The following is a 17,579-nucleotide window of genomic DNA, read 5'->3' on the forward strand; positions in this document are numbered from 1 at the left end:
GCTGCTGCTGAGTGGAGCAAAGCTCGGCTCAGCTCCCCCCACACATGCATGCAAACACTGTGCTATTTTTGAGCACAACGTGTCAGTTCCACTGGGTGTGGGAGTTTGTTTGTGTGGGTTAGTATGATTCGACTACTTTGAAGCTTGGCTGAAGCCACATAATTCCCTTTTTATGGAACCCCTTTGATGGCCATTTAACAGACAGGGCGAGGTTTACCCTCAACTATATAGATTTGGGGTCAGAATTACTAGAAAAGGCACATAATGACTAATAATGAATCAGCCTTCAGTGGTTTCTTCATTTAAGTGTTAATGCAGCATATTAAACCCCTGGACTGAGATCAGCAGAAAGGCCCTGTCTGTAATAAATGAGTACAATGGCTTAACCAGAAAATTTCCAAATTGCTCTACTTAAACCCGTGCAAGCTCCAAAGGGAGACACTTGAGTCGGTTTAACCCTTGCTCGCATATGTTCAGCTGAAGACAGCATCTTGCTCGTGCCGTGCAGGCGACAGCAGGACTGACAGACGACAGCGCCCATCACGCTCACAAGGGGAAGTCACAATTCACACATGAATCTCTTCAGTCAGGGAGAACTTCAACTACAAACTGTAACTTCTACTCTGATGGCAACACTGGAGCAACTTCCTAAAGCTTTACTTTTGTGGGGAGAAAACATACAGTTGTTAGGCAATTGTCTTGACAAGAGCAAGAAAGGGCAAGCTGCCTGGGCTAGCAGATTTCTATAGCAATTGCACAAGGCTGGTACATGACCCAGCGACAGTACGTGGGGAAAAAGGAGCTTAGCTGCTGCTTCTCTGTGAAAATACCCAATACCCAAGGAGCCCAGTCTCCCAGCAACATACTGCTATTTCCTTATTTCCTTCTAACATGATTCCTCCTTCAACCACAAATGAGAATACAGGCTCTAGAAACTCTAATTAGGCCTCCACAGCATTCACAAAACCTTTGCAAGACACCTACCAAGAAAAGAGGCACCAATCCCTTTTTGTGCCACAGTCATTCCTCTTCCCACTCCCGTCAGCGGCAACCACCTTTCCTCACAGGGACAATTTCTGTACCTGCCCAAAGACACCACCCCACTTGTTGACAGCATTTGTTTTGCTCCCACATCTTCATCTCATCTTCTGCCATTGCAGCCCCAAAGCTCCAGCACCTCAAACATTTGGGAGAAAGGGATACTGGAAGGAGGTGGGAGACAGCCAAGCTGAGGAGGTACAAGAGATGAACCACCTCACCCCTCAGTTGAGCTAACAGCAACACAACTGAGAAGTAGGTACTCATTATTTTGGCTCTTTTAGACTACTCCCCCTGCCTGAAAAGGCTTAATGCAGGACAGGTGCCATAGGCCCATTCACTCACCCTGCCCCTGCAGGAACACTACCACTGTCAGCTGGCTCTCCTGGCCCCGTTTTGACATGCTAGCACTGCTAGACTCATCAAGAAGCAGCCTGGTCTCAAATGTAATCGTGCTCTTGCATTAATCCCCTGGTAATCGTATGTTATTTGCTGCAGCAAATGTTGTCAAAAAAAAAGAAAGAAGTTGTAATAAAACATATAATGTCAGTACTTCTGCCTGCAGTTGATACGGGTAACGACCTGTGAGGTTTTAAGAAATACTCCCTCTTATCCCCACTGTGGCAACTATGCCTAGCCAAAAACCATTTCTAGCTTTTAGGCTTTTACTAAAGCTCCCCACCGAATAAGAACGAAAACACAACTCTTCTGGAGCACACAAATGATGAGAACAAAGGCCACATTAGTAGCAGTATAACAGATGCCTGAGTTACTAGCCATCCACAACCAGCGGCCCTTCTTATAGCCAAAAGAAATAAGCAGGACAGGGGAAGCACCAACAAACACAGAAAAAGAAAACGAATTAAAAAAAATAATACGTGACCACGCAAGGCCTTCACACGGCTCGTTACAAACTGCACAGCACCAGTATTGAACAACTTCCATCTGACACAACAACGAATCACGGCATACCGGCACGCAGCCTGCTCTGAGACGATCACATGCGGCATGCTGACTGCAGGAACTGACCTGTGGTCATCCCATAGCCATGTGCCTCGTTGCTGCGCGGCTGAGGCAGGGAAGAGCAGGATGGAGCAGCCAACAAGACCTTTCCACCCACTGGGCTCTTCGCACTTGCAGCAAGAGAAATCCAGACAAGTTGTCATGGCTTCTTAGGCCTCCCACATTCAGTGACCAAAGATTGCGAAACTGAGCCTGATTCCTTCCAGAGCGGCAAAGCCTGATTATCAATAAAGTCTACCAGCTGGATTTTTATCCTAGTTTTAAATGCCACAGGGCCCACCTCCAAGAATTCCAGTGCAAAATTTGTTCTGCCGATGACTCCCAACTCACCTGAAGACAAACCATAGAAACTAGGCTGGTTCTCTCACGGAAGGGAACATCCTCTCCAAGCAAAAGTAGAGATGCCTCCCGTTCTCCAGAAAATGCTCAGCTCCTCAAAGACCTAGCAAAAAAAATCAGCTTAATCCTAGCCTTTCTCCAGTTGTGCTTGTGATGGTAGAAAAAGGGCTGTGTTCTGCCAAGGATTAAATCATCACGGTTTGGGGTTACTATCCAATAAAACAACTCCAGGTAGCCCCTTAACCAGACTGCCACAACACACTACTAGTCAAACTCATTCCTAACTTTGCCCATTACCTAGCTATTACTTAAAATGCTCAGGAACTCAAAAAGAAGTCAACAACCAGCCTGGAAGAAGTTACAGCAGGAAGAAGACAGCACAGCAGGAAGATCACTGGACTTGGGAGGTAGCCATGTTCTCCCAGGACTGTGAATTCTCATCTTCACTTCAAGAGAAAAATGGAGGTGAAAATGAAGACTCACCTCCTACTGAGACATTCAATACGTACAGTGCAATGGTTTGAACACACAGAACAAGGGACAGCTTAATGCTTACAGTAACCTATTACTTGCAACAACATCAGAGGGGTAGTTCAAGCGTGGCAGGTACGCTGGGGCAGCCTGGCTGGGTCTCCGGCATGCTGTAGCGAGCACAAGAGAAGGAACAAGAACAGCCGAGATAGCTTTCAGCATTGCACAGCAGCCACAGCAGTCCCTCTCCTCCCTCCTCATTCCCAACAGCTCCTGAAGACTGAAACGCAACATCCAAAGAGGACAGGAACACAAGGTACATGCTCCACAGTGCATTCGTGAAGTCTTCTCTGTTAACACTCACTGATCGACCCTCGTGAAAAAAATAACAGCATTAAGAACAACTCCAGTGTCTGAACAGAGCTGGAATTCTAATGAAGTCACTCGGATTATTTTGTAAGGGGGAATTGTGTGGAAAACAACTCATTCAGTAGGTCACTCAGAAGATTTTTTTTTTTTTAGAACAGAAACAAAAAAAAGGGTTTCTTGTGAAAGATGGAGAGACAAAGGAAAGGGAGAGAGAAGGCAGGAAACAGAGGAGAGATGCAGCAAGATATCCTGCAGGTGCCCAATTAATCCTAGTCAGAGAAGCGGCTCCAGTTCCTGTCCAGCCATCAGAGTAACTCCCTCTTACAGAGCGCAAGATTCCAACTTTGCATAACCAGGGACTGAATGTAAATTGCTGGCTTGGTTAATACGTAAATTGTCATCTGTTCCCTTCTATTTCATCAGTTCCAGCAGAGACAATTATGAATACAGGCCTCCTGCCCTTTAGGATGATTAACATTCCCTTTCGTTAGTGTCCCCAATGCTGCTGACCCACATTCAACTTGTGAAATTCAGTTACATGTAAACTGCAATGTTCTGTGTCAGCAATATGTGCCAGACCATTAGAGCCAGGCATACGCAGCACACACTCTCCTCCTCTCTGCAAATAAACGTAGTCCTCAATTTTAGAACAGCTAGAAAAATCCCGGTCTTTTTGATAGGAAAACAGGCACCAAACTATTCTCTGCTTTTCTTTTCTTTAGGGAAAAGGGGACACAAGCCAGGAATGCTCAAACTGTTATCTTCAGATGTCATGTCAAAGTCCGCTTGACCTGGTAAACATCCATAGGAAAGGAAAACAGGCTCCAGCGCCTCATCAATAGACCACCTTCAGATTCACGCTCAGCAACGACCACAAGCCTACACAGTTATTAATTTCACCTTCTGGAAAAGGTCTAAAAAGACCAGGAACAATATATTTTTCAAGCTTACACTGACGTTCACACTGGAATTCCTTTCAAGACATCAGATGAGCGTGGTTCCCAAGAAGGGGCCGTGACGAGCAAACCAGCTTTTCTCTAAGAGAATGTGACATGGGGTCAAGTTTGTGCAGGGATTTGGTGGCTATATTTGAACACTGCCCAGTTCTTCTGTGCAGCTGCTACTGGAAGAGATCACCTCTGGAAGGTGCTGCCAGCATGCTCAGCAATTGGGCTACACTTGCATTTTGTGATCAAAGAATTCTTTCAGATCTCTAAATGGGACCATTTTGCTAGGGCTTTACTTTCTCTTGAGTCGCTTCCATTAAGTCAAATTGTTAAAAGCATTACCGTGACGAAAACAAGCTCTTGGGAGCATTATTTTGTGCTCCCGCTGCCATTCAAAAAAACCTTCCCATAGATTCACCCTTTCTTACACATTTTACATCAATACCTCCCCTCTAACCTGACACATCCCAGAGCTCAGAGCAAATAGCTCCTCTCTCCTTCCCCACTACTCTCCCAGAGCCAGTAGCAACTGCCCCACTGGTGAAGAAAAAGTACCAAAACAACAGTGCTCAGAGTTCGCAGGCAAAAAACAATCCATTTGCTCGCGCTCCTTTCCACAGGCTGGGATTTGAAGGGAAACCTGACCTCAGAGTTGAGAAAGCTTCCAGGTCAAGTTTCAGCTCTGAGCTATTCCAGCTCAGCCTTTCAGGCACCGGCACAGCCGAACAGATGGCAGTTGTTCCGGCACAGGTATTTCCCCGGTTTCAGAGAGCACTCCAAGTTCAGAGGGATTGCATCTCCTCCAGGCAGCAGCACAGGGAAATGTGCAAGCATGCCAAACCCGCCACTGTAGTAAGTGGCCCACCCCACCAGGCTCAGTGGCAGAGGCAATGAGTAAGCCTACCATCCTACCAGACAAGAGCCGTGCTGCTTCCTAAAGCCAGCAATCCACCCTCAGTCACTTCACAGCAGTAGAAACAAGTGTAAAGTGCTATTTATCGAAGCACAAGTTTTTTTGAGATTAGCATTGTCTTCCATCATCCATAAAAAACACCTAAAACTCCAGTCTTGGCCCTGTCGACGTCCAACAGGATTTCCAGACACAAATTTGCGTGCCTTGTGCTGTTCTTCAGAAAAATTAACTATTCCCATGCAAAAGGCTGCCTCTACTTTGGCATTTTGCAAACTTGAGAGTTAGCACCACTCAAAAGAAACCTTGACTCAACAAGGGAGGCTGAAAACAGGAACACTGACTTGTTGCTACAGGAGCGATCTCAAGAGGATCAGTCTCCCGCATTTGAAGCATCTTAACTTATCGCCCCCGCTTCTATCAGCAACATACAGCTTTATAATGGGGAAAACAATGGCCAAGCCCTGCACAAAACAACAGTAGCCAAAGTGCAGGTAGAATTGTAGCATTTAGCACTTGAAGGCACAGAAACAGACGTCAGTTTTCACAAGGCAGGCAAATATAACCTGATTCTGAAAAGAACCAGCCAAGAGATGGTAAGTGACTGATTTTTAAATAGCCCCTGAAATTAATTTTACTTAGTTACCTGGGCACAAAGCCAGGGTTTCAACAAATGAAAGTAACTTTGGATTGATTATAATGTTTCAATATAAAGTGACTCTTGAAATTTACAGGAGGACAGCTAAGGCGCACAAGCCAAAACCATCTTCAACAGTCTCCATCTGCAGTGCTTCCAAGGTGCTACTACGGTAGCCAAGAGCAGGGCAACGGCACCGGTGAGCTGGATTTCGTTAAGGCCTGTCTGCTCCCCGCTGCCTTCCCACCCCCAGTTCTGCTTCCATCGCGATTTTCCTCCTGCAACAGTTTCTGGAGAAGACTTCGGTATTGCCACCAGCAGTCCGCACCGGCAGATGCAGCAAGACAAACCCTCTCAGACAGCGTGGTACAACTGACAAAATCCCAACTATTGCAGCAGGATTTTTGTTCCTCAGGGATCTCTCACCACATTCCCAAGGGCTAACGGAGCGGCCGAGGCTGCCGGCCTGGGAGCGAAGCCCGTACCTGGGGGCACCTGTGCACGAGCACCGCTCCCTCAGCGAGCCCCTTTCTCGCGTTATTCCTTGTGGTTTCCTGCGTGGCCCTGGAAGACTCAAGCAGGGTAATTTCTTACAGCCCTCCTCGATACCCACGGCCGCTGGTGCTGCCCTTACGTCAGCTGGCATCCCCGCGTTCACAAACACCCGCTTGTTCCACCTCCATATTTTCCCAGGTGGGATTAAGGCATACGGAGACCCCGCTCCCCCCAGGACCCCCGCGACAGGGCGGCGCTCGGGGGGGCGGCGAGCTTCGCCCGCGGCGGTGTCACCAGCCCGTGGCCCAGGCGCAGGGCCCGGTGACAGCTGCCCCGGCGCTGCCCCCACGCTCGGACCCACCGTAACGCCGCAAACGGCATTTTCCACGGCCCGGCCACGGCGGCGGCCGCGCACGGCGGCAGACCGGCGGCACCCCGGCGGCTCCGGGCCGCGCCGCCCGCGGGCTCGGAGCCGGCCCCACGCACGGCGGGGCGGCAGCGCTGCCCCCCGCGCCAGCCCGAGCCGCGGGGCGCCGGGCCCGGGCCGAGCCGGGGCAGGCCGGGGCAGGTGTCCCGGCCCGTGGGCTGCCCAGCGCCCCACGCGTGCCGGGCCGCGGCGGGCCCCTCACCTTGGCCCGGGTCACCAGGTGCGTGGCCAGCTTCACGACGGCGAAGTTGCCCTTGCCGATGGTCCGCTCGATCTCGTAGTAGCCGATGCGGGCGGGCCCGGGGGGGCGCGGGGGCGGCGGGGCCGGGGACAGCCGCGGGGCCGGAGGGGGCCCTCCCGCGCCGCTCGCCGCTGCCGCTGCAGCCGCCGCCGCCGCCGCCATCTTGTTGCGAGGAGCAAACCCCCCCCCACGGGGCTGCGGCACCGCGTGAGCTCATCGGCGGGGGGGGCGGCTGCCATGGCAACCCCGCGGGGCGGGCCCCGTGACGCCAGCGCCGCCGGGACGCGCCCGCGCCGCTCCGCAGTGGCGGCGGGGCGGGGCCGGGCAGGGCGCCCCCGCGCGGCCGGCGGGCGACACAGCCAGCGCTGGTGGGCTGAGGGGACGGGCCACCCCCCGGCCCGCTGGTACCCGCCACGCCGCGGTGGCGTCACAGCCCGCCGCTGACGTCGCGGTGGCCCTGCTGGCGTCACCCAGCAGCGGCCTGCAGGCCTCAGGGACGCCCCCCCCCCGAGGCGCGCGGGGGATGGGGCGGGACGGGCCCCAGGCGCTAACGGGCACGCCTCACCTCGCCTCGCCGATGAGAGAATGACGCCGCAGACGTCACGGCCGGGAGAATGACGTCATGGCAGGGCGGGCGCCGCCTGGGGGCCAGACGGCCCGGAGGGCCGGGCGGGACTTCCGGCAGAGCGGCCGGAAGCGGCGCGGGGAGCGAGCGGTGATTGGCGGGCGGCGGCGACGGAAGCGGAAGCGGCCGGAGCGCGCAGGCGCGGTGGCAGCCCGGGCCGAGGGGAGGGAGGCGCCCGCCCAAGAGCGCCATGGAGTCGCGGGGGGAGCCGCAGCCGCCGTGAGTCCGCGGGGCCGGGGCTGGGCGCGGCGGCCGCTCCTCCCAGCCCCGCCGGGGCAGCCGCTACCTATCTCGCTGCCTTCGCCCGCCGGCTGCGCCGCGGGGCGGAGTGGGGAGGCCCGGGGCCGCGCCCCGCGGCGGAGCTGGCGCGGCGCCCCGGGTATGGCCGGGCGTCCGCTCCCCGCGGGAGGGCTCCCCCGCCTACTCGCTGGGAGGGTCGGCCGTGGGGGGGGGCTCGGAAGGCGGCGCTGACAGCGGGGAGACACCGCCCGAAGCGGCGGCCCCGCCATAACAGAGGAGGCGGCCCCCCGGCGACGTGGGGGGCGGCGGGAAGCCTCCTGACGAGCCCTGCCCCGCAGGGGTTAACCCCAGGCTGAAGGTGCTGCTCCCGGCAGGGGCCGGGGGGGCCAGGTGGGCGCAGTGGGGAGGAGGGCCCGTGCTTGTCAGCTCTCCGGCTAATCGGGAACCGCATCACAGACTCGGCTGTCGCCTGAAGCCTTGGCCCCAATTGCCTTTCTGCAGCCTGGGGCTGCCGCCTGCTGCGGCTGCGGACACTTGCTGGCTTCGGGGGACGTTGCTGTTGCGCGGGGTGGTAGCTGGAAGCAGTAGCCCACTGTCCAGTGCTCCTGGTTGAGGTCCATTGGGATCGATACCGCTGTGATGCACTGTCCCCTGAAGCCAGATAATCCACCTGAAGCGCGGAGCTCAGGAGTCGTAAGCTGGATATCTTGATACTAATAGGGGCTAATCCTCAGACTGTTAGCATTTACTATTCTGTTATTAAAGCCTGGCGTAGCTGAGGTGTGCTTCTGCAGAACATCGTCTGAAACGATCTTTTCTTTGTTTTTTATAACGTTGTGTTTGCGTGCCTGGATGTCCAATCAGTATATGGCTTCAGGAGGACTGTCTGCAGAGTTGGTCTGACAGTCGCACGTGGAATAAAATGAATGTTGGTGTCGGCCAGCAGTCAACACGCGTAGGAATAGGCATGAATTGTACGTTATGAATGTCAGGAAGTGCAGCGGTTTCTAGCCAGCCAGCCAGCCTCTTTTTCCCCAGCGGTAGCATGCTGTGATAGCCGCCAAAAAGAGCTGGTCTGAAATGTTCTTTCCGCAGGAACAGAATGAGCCAGGGGAACTCAAACCCAGCAGCAGTTCCACATGCCGCTGAAGATATTCAGGGAGACGACAGGTGGATGTCACAGGTAAGGCTGGGAGGGGCAGTCACCATAGGAGGTTGAATCCTCTTTACCGGGAGGCTGTGGGGGGGCATTGGGTGCGTGCTGTGTGGGCCTGTCTGGCCATGCTTCCAACCTGAGCTCGTAACAGCTCTGCTGTCCCAATGCTGGCAAGCTGTCGGTATGTGTCTGTCTTATAATGATGAAGCGGGGCAAAAAGCAGCATTGTTGCATGACCTGCAAGCTGCCCGGTGAAATCATTTCAGAAAATACTGCAGCTGGGCCATTAGCTGGGAAGAATTGCCAACCCTTTTGTTAAAGTGCAAAGCAGCACTTTCCAGCGTGCGTCTTTTTGAGGGAGTGACAAAGCTGAGAAGAGCAGAGGTGAGGTGTCTGGACTGCCCATCCCTTCCTCCTAGACAGGGAGAAATAGCCAGAGGACACTCACTGCAGTGACTAACCGTTAATTTCTCTGTAATTGTTGAACCTAATGGGCGTCTGACAGGCTCAGGGCTTACGTATGTCATGTAGAGTAGATGAGATGCTGCTCTTATCAGAGCTGAGGTTGTTGCTGGGGCTGCTATAGTTGGGAGGAGCATCCAGCAGTTCATGGGTTAATGCAGAGAGAAACTCAGAGAATTCCCAGCAGGGGAAACTGGTTGGGCAGCTGTCCCTTTCTGTCCTGCAGCAGAGATACCCAGAAGGAGCTATCAGCCAGAGCTTACTTTGCTGCTTTCTTTTACCAGCACAATAGGTTTGTCTTGGACTGCAAAGACAAGGAGCCTGACGTGCTCTTCGTGGGGGACTCCATGGTGCAGTTGCTACAGCAATATGAGGTACAGTTAAAGAAAGGAAGGTGTTGGGGTTGTAGGAATTAAGAGTGTTTTTCTCTCTTATCCAGTACGCGATCATCATGAGTAATACTGACCATTTCTTCTGTTCCCATTTCACTGTCATCTCTTACTCTGCCTTGCTTCCTTAACTTCCTGGTGCTTGTACAAAGCCTTACCACGTTATCTCTGTAAGCCATTTGCAGTCTCTCTCTGAATCCACTACTGACTGCCTCCATTTTGACACACTACACAACCCCTTGCTAGTTCCTTGAATCTCAGATTCCAACCTGACCTCCCAAGGGCACGAATTTTACTTGTCTTGTCTCTAGAGTGGCCAGAACACGTTTAACCCTCTAGCATTTGGGGTGGCACTGGCACACAGGCTTTTCTCTAAAACTCTATTGGGGCAAAGAGGAGTTCTGCTGCTCCACTGCAGTGGCAGCTGAGCAGATTTGTTCTGCCAGAGCTGCTTCTGTTTTGCCTAGTTTTTTTTACCTGATGATGGAGAAGATTTCTTCAGGTCAGACACCTTCTTCAGAAGCCCCGCACTTAAGGAAGCTAGGGACATGGTGGTCTGCAGCAGATCCAGCACTCTTGTGTCTCAGATGAGTTGGGCAAATAGCTACTCAAGAGAACTTCCCCTTCCTTTGTGCCAGGACCGAGTGCTTGAACATCAGCAACTCCGTCTCTTCTGGACCTGCGAGTAAAGCCTCGTCCTGTGTTTAAATGCACTTTATGGAAGTGAGTTTTCAGAGGAAGTCTCGTGGCTACTTCCAGTGTCCTTGAAGACATCTCTTGTCTGTGTAGTGTCTTTCTTTCACGATCAGGATGCTGCTGTGACATAGCAGATTGATCTCTGATTGCAGATATGGCGAGAGCTCTTCTCACCGCTTCACGCATTGAATTTTGGGATTGGTGGAGACACCACAGGACACGTTCTATGGAGGCTGAAGAATGGTGAACTGGAGAACATTAAACCGAAGGTATAAGCAGAAAACCAAAGCAGGCAGCGGTGCAGAACTGAGCGATCTGTTACCCTTAGCACAGCTTTTTGTTTGGGCAACTGTTGGCACTGAGTGCACGTCAGGTATTGAGACGTGTTTGGCTAAACCAGGAGTGTTTGGGAACAGCTGTACATCTTGTACACAGGGTTTACACTGCTGAACATGCGAATTGGAGGATGTCATCGATAAATAGAGGAGACCTCATAGTCCTAGCAAAAATGTCGATCAGGCCAATGATTTCCTGTGTAGTTTGGAGTTGCTGTGTGTGTCTCAGACCTGAGACTTCTTGGCCTCTGGGAAGGGATGCTGAAGTATTTGATAGTGTTGGTGATGTGCAGGATGTGTGGTGAAGATCAGCTCCCCAGTCTGCACCTGCAGTCGCAGCCCTGTTGCGAACAGTGGATGTTGCACCAGGGTGCTGCTAGGCAGTGCATACCCCAGGTAGGGAGGCAGTGCCTCTTGTGTTCAAGCCTGCAATATAGCAGTTTACAGTCTTTTAAAATAAAAAATAGGCCTGTGCAGTTGTCCCTGCCCTGAAGCAGCTCACGCTATCCTGTACAAATGTACATTACCCTCTTTTTGACCAGTGTTGGCTCCTACCGGTATGTTGGCCAAGAGGCTCTGAAATGGGATGGGCTCAGACGTCTCTTGGGCTGTCCAGAAAGGGTTCAGTAGTACCAGTTCTTCATGCATGCTGAGGGCCAGAACAGAAGGTCATAAGATGCTCTTCAGAAATGAGCATAACTGCCAGCTGAAGACCTCTTGCAGTTAGAGTTTAGCCTTAAGCCCAACTCTTCATGTAGCTCCCTGGTCACAGAGGGTTTTCAGGGTCAGCAAGCCTATTACAACTAGTTCTGGAAAAGATGCCAATGCTTTTTCTCCTTGTAGGTTATTGTTGTTTGGGTTGGAACAAATAATCATGAAAACACAGCAGAAGAAGTAGCAGGTGGAATCGAGGCTATCGTGCGCCTGATAAACACTCAGCAGCCACAGGCCAAAGTTATTGTACTGGTATGTCTCTTGCAGCGTGATGAAAACAAACTGCTCTGAGGAGGCCCTGTGTTCTCTGCACCGCACCACTGCATTGCTGGGAGTTACCGATCGTTACCGGGGAGGGCAGTCACTTTATCTGTCTTCTGCCTTGTGCGTGCCTCCCCTTGTTCCCTGGCTTTGCAGAAGTTGTCCTTCCGGCTACTCCAGAGGCGGGTGTAATCATTCTCCTTAGCGGTATTGCTGTCCCACTTAAAAATGTGGTTGAAGGAGCCCCGTGAGAGGAAAATAGGTGCCCTGATCTGAGCTGGCATTGGAATCCCTAGTTGGCTGCCTTGCCTTAATGGCTTAGCTGATGCCTCTCTTAGTGAGAAGCTAAGTGGTGACATTCAGTCCACCACTGAAAGCTTACAGAAAGAATGCAAACTGATGTATTTAAAAAAAGAAAAAGAAAAAAAGAGAGCAGACACCTTGCCAGTTGTACTTATAGCTCATCTGGCTCCTTCAGCTGCCTTTCATAGTAATCTGAATGGGCAAAGTCTGATTGAGAGGACGAGTTCCTCTTGTCATGGACATCGTAAATCTCAAAAGGCAGTCTGAATTGGAAGGGAAAGCAGGCATTGTTGTGCCATCAGAGTAGTATGAAGCTCTTTTTTTGCCTCCTCCTTGTGCCAGGGCCTGCTACCTCGTGGAGAGAAGCCAAACCCACTGCGGCAGAAGAATGCCAAGGTGAATCATCTGCTAAAAGCCTCGCTCCCCAAACTGCCCAACGTCCAGCTTCTGGATGTGGACGTCGGCTTCGTGCACTCAGATGGCACCATCTCATACCACGACATGTTTGATTTCCTGCACCTGACGGGAGGGGGCTATGCAAAGATCTGCAAACCCCTCCATGAACTGATCATGCAGCTGCTGGAGGAGACCCCCGAGGAGAAACGAGCTTCCCTGGCCTGAGCAGTTGATGTCAGCGTTAACAGCATCATCCAGCCCATCAGATCAGTTCTGTCACTGGCACTACAGAATCCTTCTTTCTTAAAGCACTTTCCATTGTAGAATGTTGCCGGATGTTCGTACCTAGTGTTTTGAGGGGGAAGGCTAATGTTTAACTGGTCTTGTACATCTGAGGGCCGGCTTGGTTGGTTTTATTGCAGGAGGAAATTAGCTGAAGAAGAGTTTTACTTTTAAACCATTCCTCATTTAAAACGAGAACAGGACTGTCACTCTGTGCCCCTCTCATATCTTGTTGCTCTGTGGTTGTCCTAGAACCCTTGTAGCCTGTCCCTGACAGCCCATGCACAGCTCCCAGCTCACCGTTCCTGGCTGTAGGGATTGTGCTCTGTGTATTAGCCTGTGAACAAGAATCACATTCCACTTGCAAAAGCCAGAACAGATGCATTTTTCCAAACTTGGTCCCACCTTATAAAGGTTTTTTGGTTGGGTTGGTTTTTTTTTGGGGGGGTGGGTGGGTGGGGTGATGTGCTTGGGTTTAAGTGACACGTGTTGCTTTCTCACTCCTTTCTGAAGCAGCATGAAACTGGAATTCTGAAATGTAAAGAAACAAACGGTTAACCGAACTCGTGTAACACTCCCAGGTGCTTGTTCTTGTGCTTATTTCACCATGCCTGCTAGCCAGGGCACCTTTCCTCCCACGTAGCTTTCCCTGGGGGCAGTCTCATTCGGATGCTGCTGGTTGTCCAGTTCTCTGCTCCTGTCTGCGTGTGGTGTTGCTGGCTTTTAACAGTTGCTCAGTTTAGGATTTTAATTATCCAGGAAACACTGCACAAGGCAGTTGCTTCCTCTTTACTCTAGAACTGACCTTCCATTCCTCTGAGCTGCCTGTGCCACAGGGCTCTTTGCAGTGCTGTTTGTTGTTTTTTGGGTGTTTTTTTTTTAAGTATGTGACTGTTACATCCTTTTTTTCTAAAGAAAGCCCCTATTAATAGCCCCTGCCTGCAAGGCCCAAATCAGTCTGAAGCTTTACAGATTCCAAGGTGTATATTTCTTTCTCTCTTCTGTTTTACTTGTGTAAACATTTTATTTGAGCAACTACAGCCTCTTGCAGCAAAAAGTGAAGTCAAGGTGTAGCATTTCCTGCCTTGGGCACTGCTCCTTGCCTCTAGCCAAGGGAGCTGGAGGGGCAGGTGCCCTCCTACAGGGCCTGCTACTAGGTGGAATTGTGATGTGTTTATTTTGTTACGAGGACTGGTTGTAGTCTACTAACAATCATACGAAGACAGCCTTTCATTTAAAGTGAAAGGTTCTCTTCTTCAGAAGGGAACTGGTTTGGACCTGAAAGGCAGAGCCCTCTAGAATTCGATTACTATACTTGCAAATAAAACCATTTTAAATAAAGTCTGTTCCTCCTTGGGTTACCTGCCAGAGTTGGAGCTTGGTGGTGCTGTGAGACCTCGCCATGGTTTGCGCTGCGGTAGCTGGCCAAAAGCCACTGACACAGGTCTCTGTGCTTCTGCCTGTGTAGGAGGGATCTGCGGTCACACGTGCTCCTCTCAGCAGATAAACCGGAGAGGAACAGATAGCTTTTTAGCGGGCACTTTGTATCATGTTCCGAGTGAGGGGTGTTTAGGTGTCCAGGTTGCTTGCTGTGCCCTGCTGCAGTGAAGTACATAGGTACTGTATATAGTCTGTCTGCCCTTTTTTATAATAAAGGGTGCTGGTGTTTAATGCAGTCTATAACCTAGCATTAAGGAATACTTTCATGTCCCCACTACATTCCCCTCTTCCTGTAGATTTGATCATAGCAGGATTTCTGCCTGGATTGCATGCATAGTGTGTGTTTTGTTTCCAGTATATGTGATCTACACACAGATGAAGGAAAGATGAAGCGTCCCACTTGCCAGGATCAGAAGTAGGAGTTTTTGGAGTGCTGCGGTAGAGGAGGGATTACGGTCCTGTGCCCATGAGCCAGGCTGGGGACACGCTGCTCCCCAAGGCTCACTTGGCCGCTGCGCTCTAGAGCTCCGCTGCCTTGCAGGATGGGCTTTGAGGGAATGTCGCTCACGCTTGCAATAAGGTGCTTGCTGGAGAAGTTGGGGCAAGGGAGAGTGGAAGATAAAGTGTTAAAAATAGGCTGCAGCGGAGGGGTCCTGGGGAAAGGACTTACCCCATTCCTTGTGCACCCCCAGGGAGACAGGATAAAACACATTCTGCTCCCTGTGAGCTGTTCAGGTTTCTAGGCTTGTGTGGAAAGGCAGTGTGCTAGCTGAACATATGCATCCCTGCTTCCCTCCCCACTGCACTTGGCTAAAAGAGATGCTAACCAGGAACGTACTCTCCAGTAAAAAGCTCTGACTTCTCAACTCGGCACCCGTGCAGCTGCGGCTGTGCTCAGCTGTGAGTCAGCCCCTCTTGGCAGGGTGCTGAGGGGACCGAGAGGTTTGGCAGGCTCCTGAGGCTTCTGCAACGTGACTGAGGACAGCTCTGCTGCTCTGCTTAGGCTTGGCTTGCTAAGGTGCCGCGCTCTGTGCTTGGTTTGGTGCTCACAGCCTTCCTCCTCTGCTCCCGTAACCACCTCCGATACTGCTGGTGCCGTGTAAAGAGGGCGAGGGCAGCCTCCTCTCTGCTCAGACTTTAGCTCTGCTTGTTGTTGCCTAGTAAGGAGTGTCCCGCTCACAACTGCAGTGATGTGGGAAGGCAATGAGGGGTTCTCCCTCCTCGCTGACTTAGGACTAAGAACCGAGCACCTCGTTTCAAGACAGTGAGAAAAGCTTTGGTCCCAGCTCTGGGTGACCAGTGTCCCTTGGGATTGTGGCTGGGCTCCCCTTGCCTGGTGGCCAGCGGGAACCATGTCCTTGTTAAGGGTTGGCTGGGAAAGAACCGGCCCTGGGGGGCTTCACTCCGCAAACAACCCGGTTGCATTTGGCCACTCTGTGTGGGAGCCTGCTGTCTTGTCGGCGTGAGCATTGCCAGTTTCGTATTTGTTGCAGCAGAGAGAAAAACAAAACAAAAGATGTGAAAGGCCAGGAAGAGTCTCTTGTAACTGGCTGGGGGGACAGGAGGATGGCCGCAGGATGGGACCTGTGAGGAGGAAAGCGCGCACCACATGTGAAACGAGGCAGCAGCCTCCCTCTGCACTGCCCGCCCTGCCTGCCCCGAGGCACTGCGGTGGCTCGCCACCCTGAACCTTCCCCGGGACAAAAAAATTGTGATTCCGCTTTGGCAAAAATGCATCGGCTGGTAGAACTCACTCTGTTAGTGCGTATTTCGATATAAATGTCAATGTTTCACCCCACCATGTTGCAGCGTGTGTGTGTGTGTGTGTGCCTAGGCACCCGCGTCTCTGCTCCCCTCTCTGTGTTGGTGACCCACTGTGTTCCATTCCTGCGGGGGCTGGGGAGGTGCTGCCCCACACAGAGCTGCCCCACACACCTCCCACCAGACGCGCTTGCTTGCAGCGCTCCCTCCCAGGGGTCTTCGGACTCACGCTCGGCTGGATCCTCACTCCTCATGGAATACCTCTGCTTTCCCCCGCTCTGTTGGGGGGCCCTTTTTTGGTTTGTTTTTCCTCTCTTTTCACCACGCAGAGCTTTGGTCCTGTACCCAAAGCTGTAAGCAGGGTTCTGCAGGTGAAGGTAGCTGGTATTTTGGCCCTTGACAGGACATCGCCTTGTATCTGATAACTCAGCCGTTTATTTGTCATCGCCCTGAAACAAACAGGGTGTGTGCATCACCACACAATCCAACGTGAAGCCATCCTGGCGGAGGCGATACCCAAATCTGAACGGAGTAGGTTGGAGTTGTGGTTTAGCTCCTGCACGGGTGTCCGTCTGTCCCCAAGCAAGTTGTTCCACCTGCTGTCAGCGTCACCACCCGTAACCTGGAAGCAATGTGCAGACTCTCTGAAAAGTGCTTTGGGATCCTCTGTGAGAGGACCTATAGAAATAAAGTGCACAATAGCAGCAGTGCTCTTGTCTCCTGATGTTTGTCCCGCAGAGAAGAGAGGGAAGCCAGCGGCAGAGGCCTCGGATGTCAGTTCAAGCCTAGGAAATGGTTTTCTATGAGGTTACGTGGGGCTGAGCTGTTTCAGGGTGGGATTTTAAACCAAAACCCCCAATCTCAGACACCTGAAGTGTGGGATAATGCCCACAGAGCCATTAGACGGAGGGCTGTAAGCTGGAAGCTCGGCAGCAGCTCGGATGGTGAGCTTTGAAGAGACACACACGGTAAAACGCTGCTGGTATTGCTCCTGCTTTCCCCATGAACGGAGCCGTGGAAAAACTTCCAAGTACTTCCAATTACTTCACGCTGTGGTGACGGAGGGTGCTGCAAACGGGAGGGAGCCCCTGCGCAGAGGTCCAGAGGGTGCCCATGTGGGTGCAGCACATCTCTCCATGCCCCTAACGCGCGGGGACCGCAGTGGGCAGGCGGGCTGGGCCAGCAGCGTGGGCAACCAGCGTGCCACCGGGTCCCACCGGTGCCGGGCGGAGAGGAGCCATCAGCTGCAGGCTGGGGCAGGGAGCGAGGTCCGGGACGGAGGAGTCCCCACGGCGAGGAAGGAGCGGGAGCCAGGGCCAGTTACGGCATGGTGCACCCGCCATCACCACACAGCTCAGCCGGCCCGGCCAGCCACACCGAGCTGTCGAGCCAGGGACCCTGCTGTGGCCGCCGGTGCCAGGCGGGTCGGTGGCTGCTGGTGGCAGGTAGCTGCTGCCATGTGACAGCACGTGACAACCCCTGAGCGAGGCCTCCGGCACTGCCAGCTGTAGGGGCGGCGGTGGCCTCACCTGGCCCCGGCCCCCTGCCCAGGCTGGGGGCTCCTGGGTGGGACAGGTCCTTGTCTCATCAGAGGGGCTGGGGCAGCCCCTGTGTCCTGAAGG

At 52.7% G+C, this 17,579-nt stretch overlaps 2 protein-coding genes across 9 annotated transcripts in view; one reads left to right on the plus strand and one right to left on the minus strand.

Annotated features, from left to right (window-relative positions):
- The window catches only part of SIK3 (SIK family kinase 3), a gene marked incomplete at its 5' end in the record, with an annotated part of 92,326 nt that extends 84,612 nt beyond the window's left edge, over window positions 1-7,714 (minus strand). For 4 of the 7 annotated variants that reach the window (XM_080366793.1, XM_080366789.1, XM_080366792.1 and 1 more), the window contains one exon: window positions 7,463-7,714. In XM_080366793.1, coding sequence (XP_080222919.1) covers window positions 7,463-7,714 — 252 coding nt within the window. Of the gene's footprint in view, window positions 1-6,858; window positions 7,154-7,462 lie in introns of those variants that run through there. The other 3 variants (XM_080366794.1, XM_080366791.1, XM_080366790.1) reach the window with 1 other exon arrangement.
- Window positions 7,618-15,994, plus strand: PAFAH1B2 (platelet activating factor acetylhydrolase 1b catalytic subunit 2). 2 transcript variants are annotated; one of them, XM_080366815.1, is made up of 6 exons: window positions 7,618-7,741; window positions 8,858-8,945; window positions 9,665-9,754; window positions 10,618-10,734; window positions 11,644-11,766; window positions 12,421-15,994. In XM_080366815.1, exons 1-6 carry the CDS (start codon window positions 7,713-7,715, stop codon window positions 12,697-12,699), a joined length of 726 nt encoding a protein of 241 aa, XP_080222941.1. In that variant the 5' UTR covers window positions 7,618-7,712; the 3' UTR covers window positions 12,700-15,994. The 2 variants fall into 2 exon arrangements, with proteins under 2 accessions (XP_080222941.1, XP_080222942.1); XM_080366816.1 differs by lacking the exon at window positions 7,618-7,741 and adding an exon at window positions 7,766-7,901.
- The last annotated feature ends 1,585 nt before the right edge of the window (window positions 15,995-17,579 follow it).

The sequence above is a fragment of the Falco punctatus genome (assembly GCF_963210335.1).
Source record: "Falco punctatus genome assembly, chromosome: 16".
NCBI lineage: Eukaryota > Metazoa > Chordata > Aves > Falconiformes > Falconidae > Falco > Falco punctatus.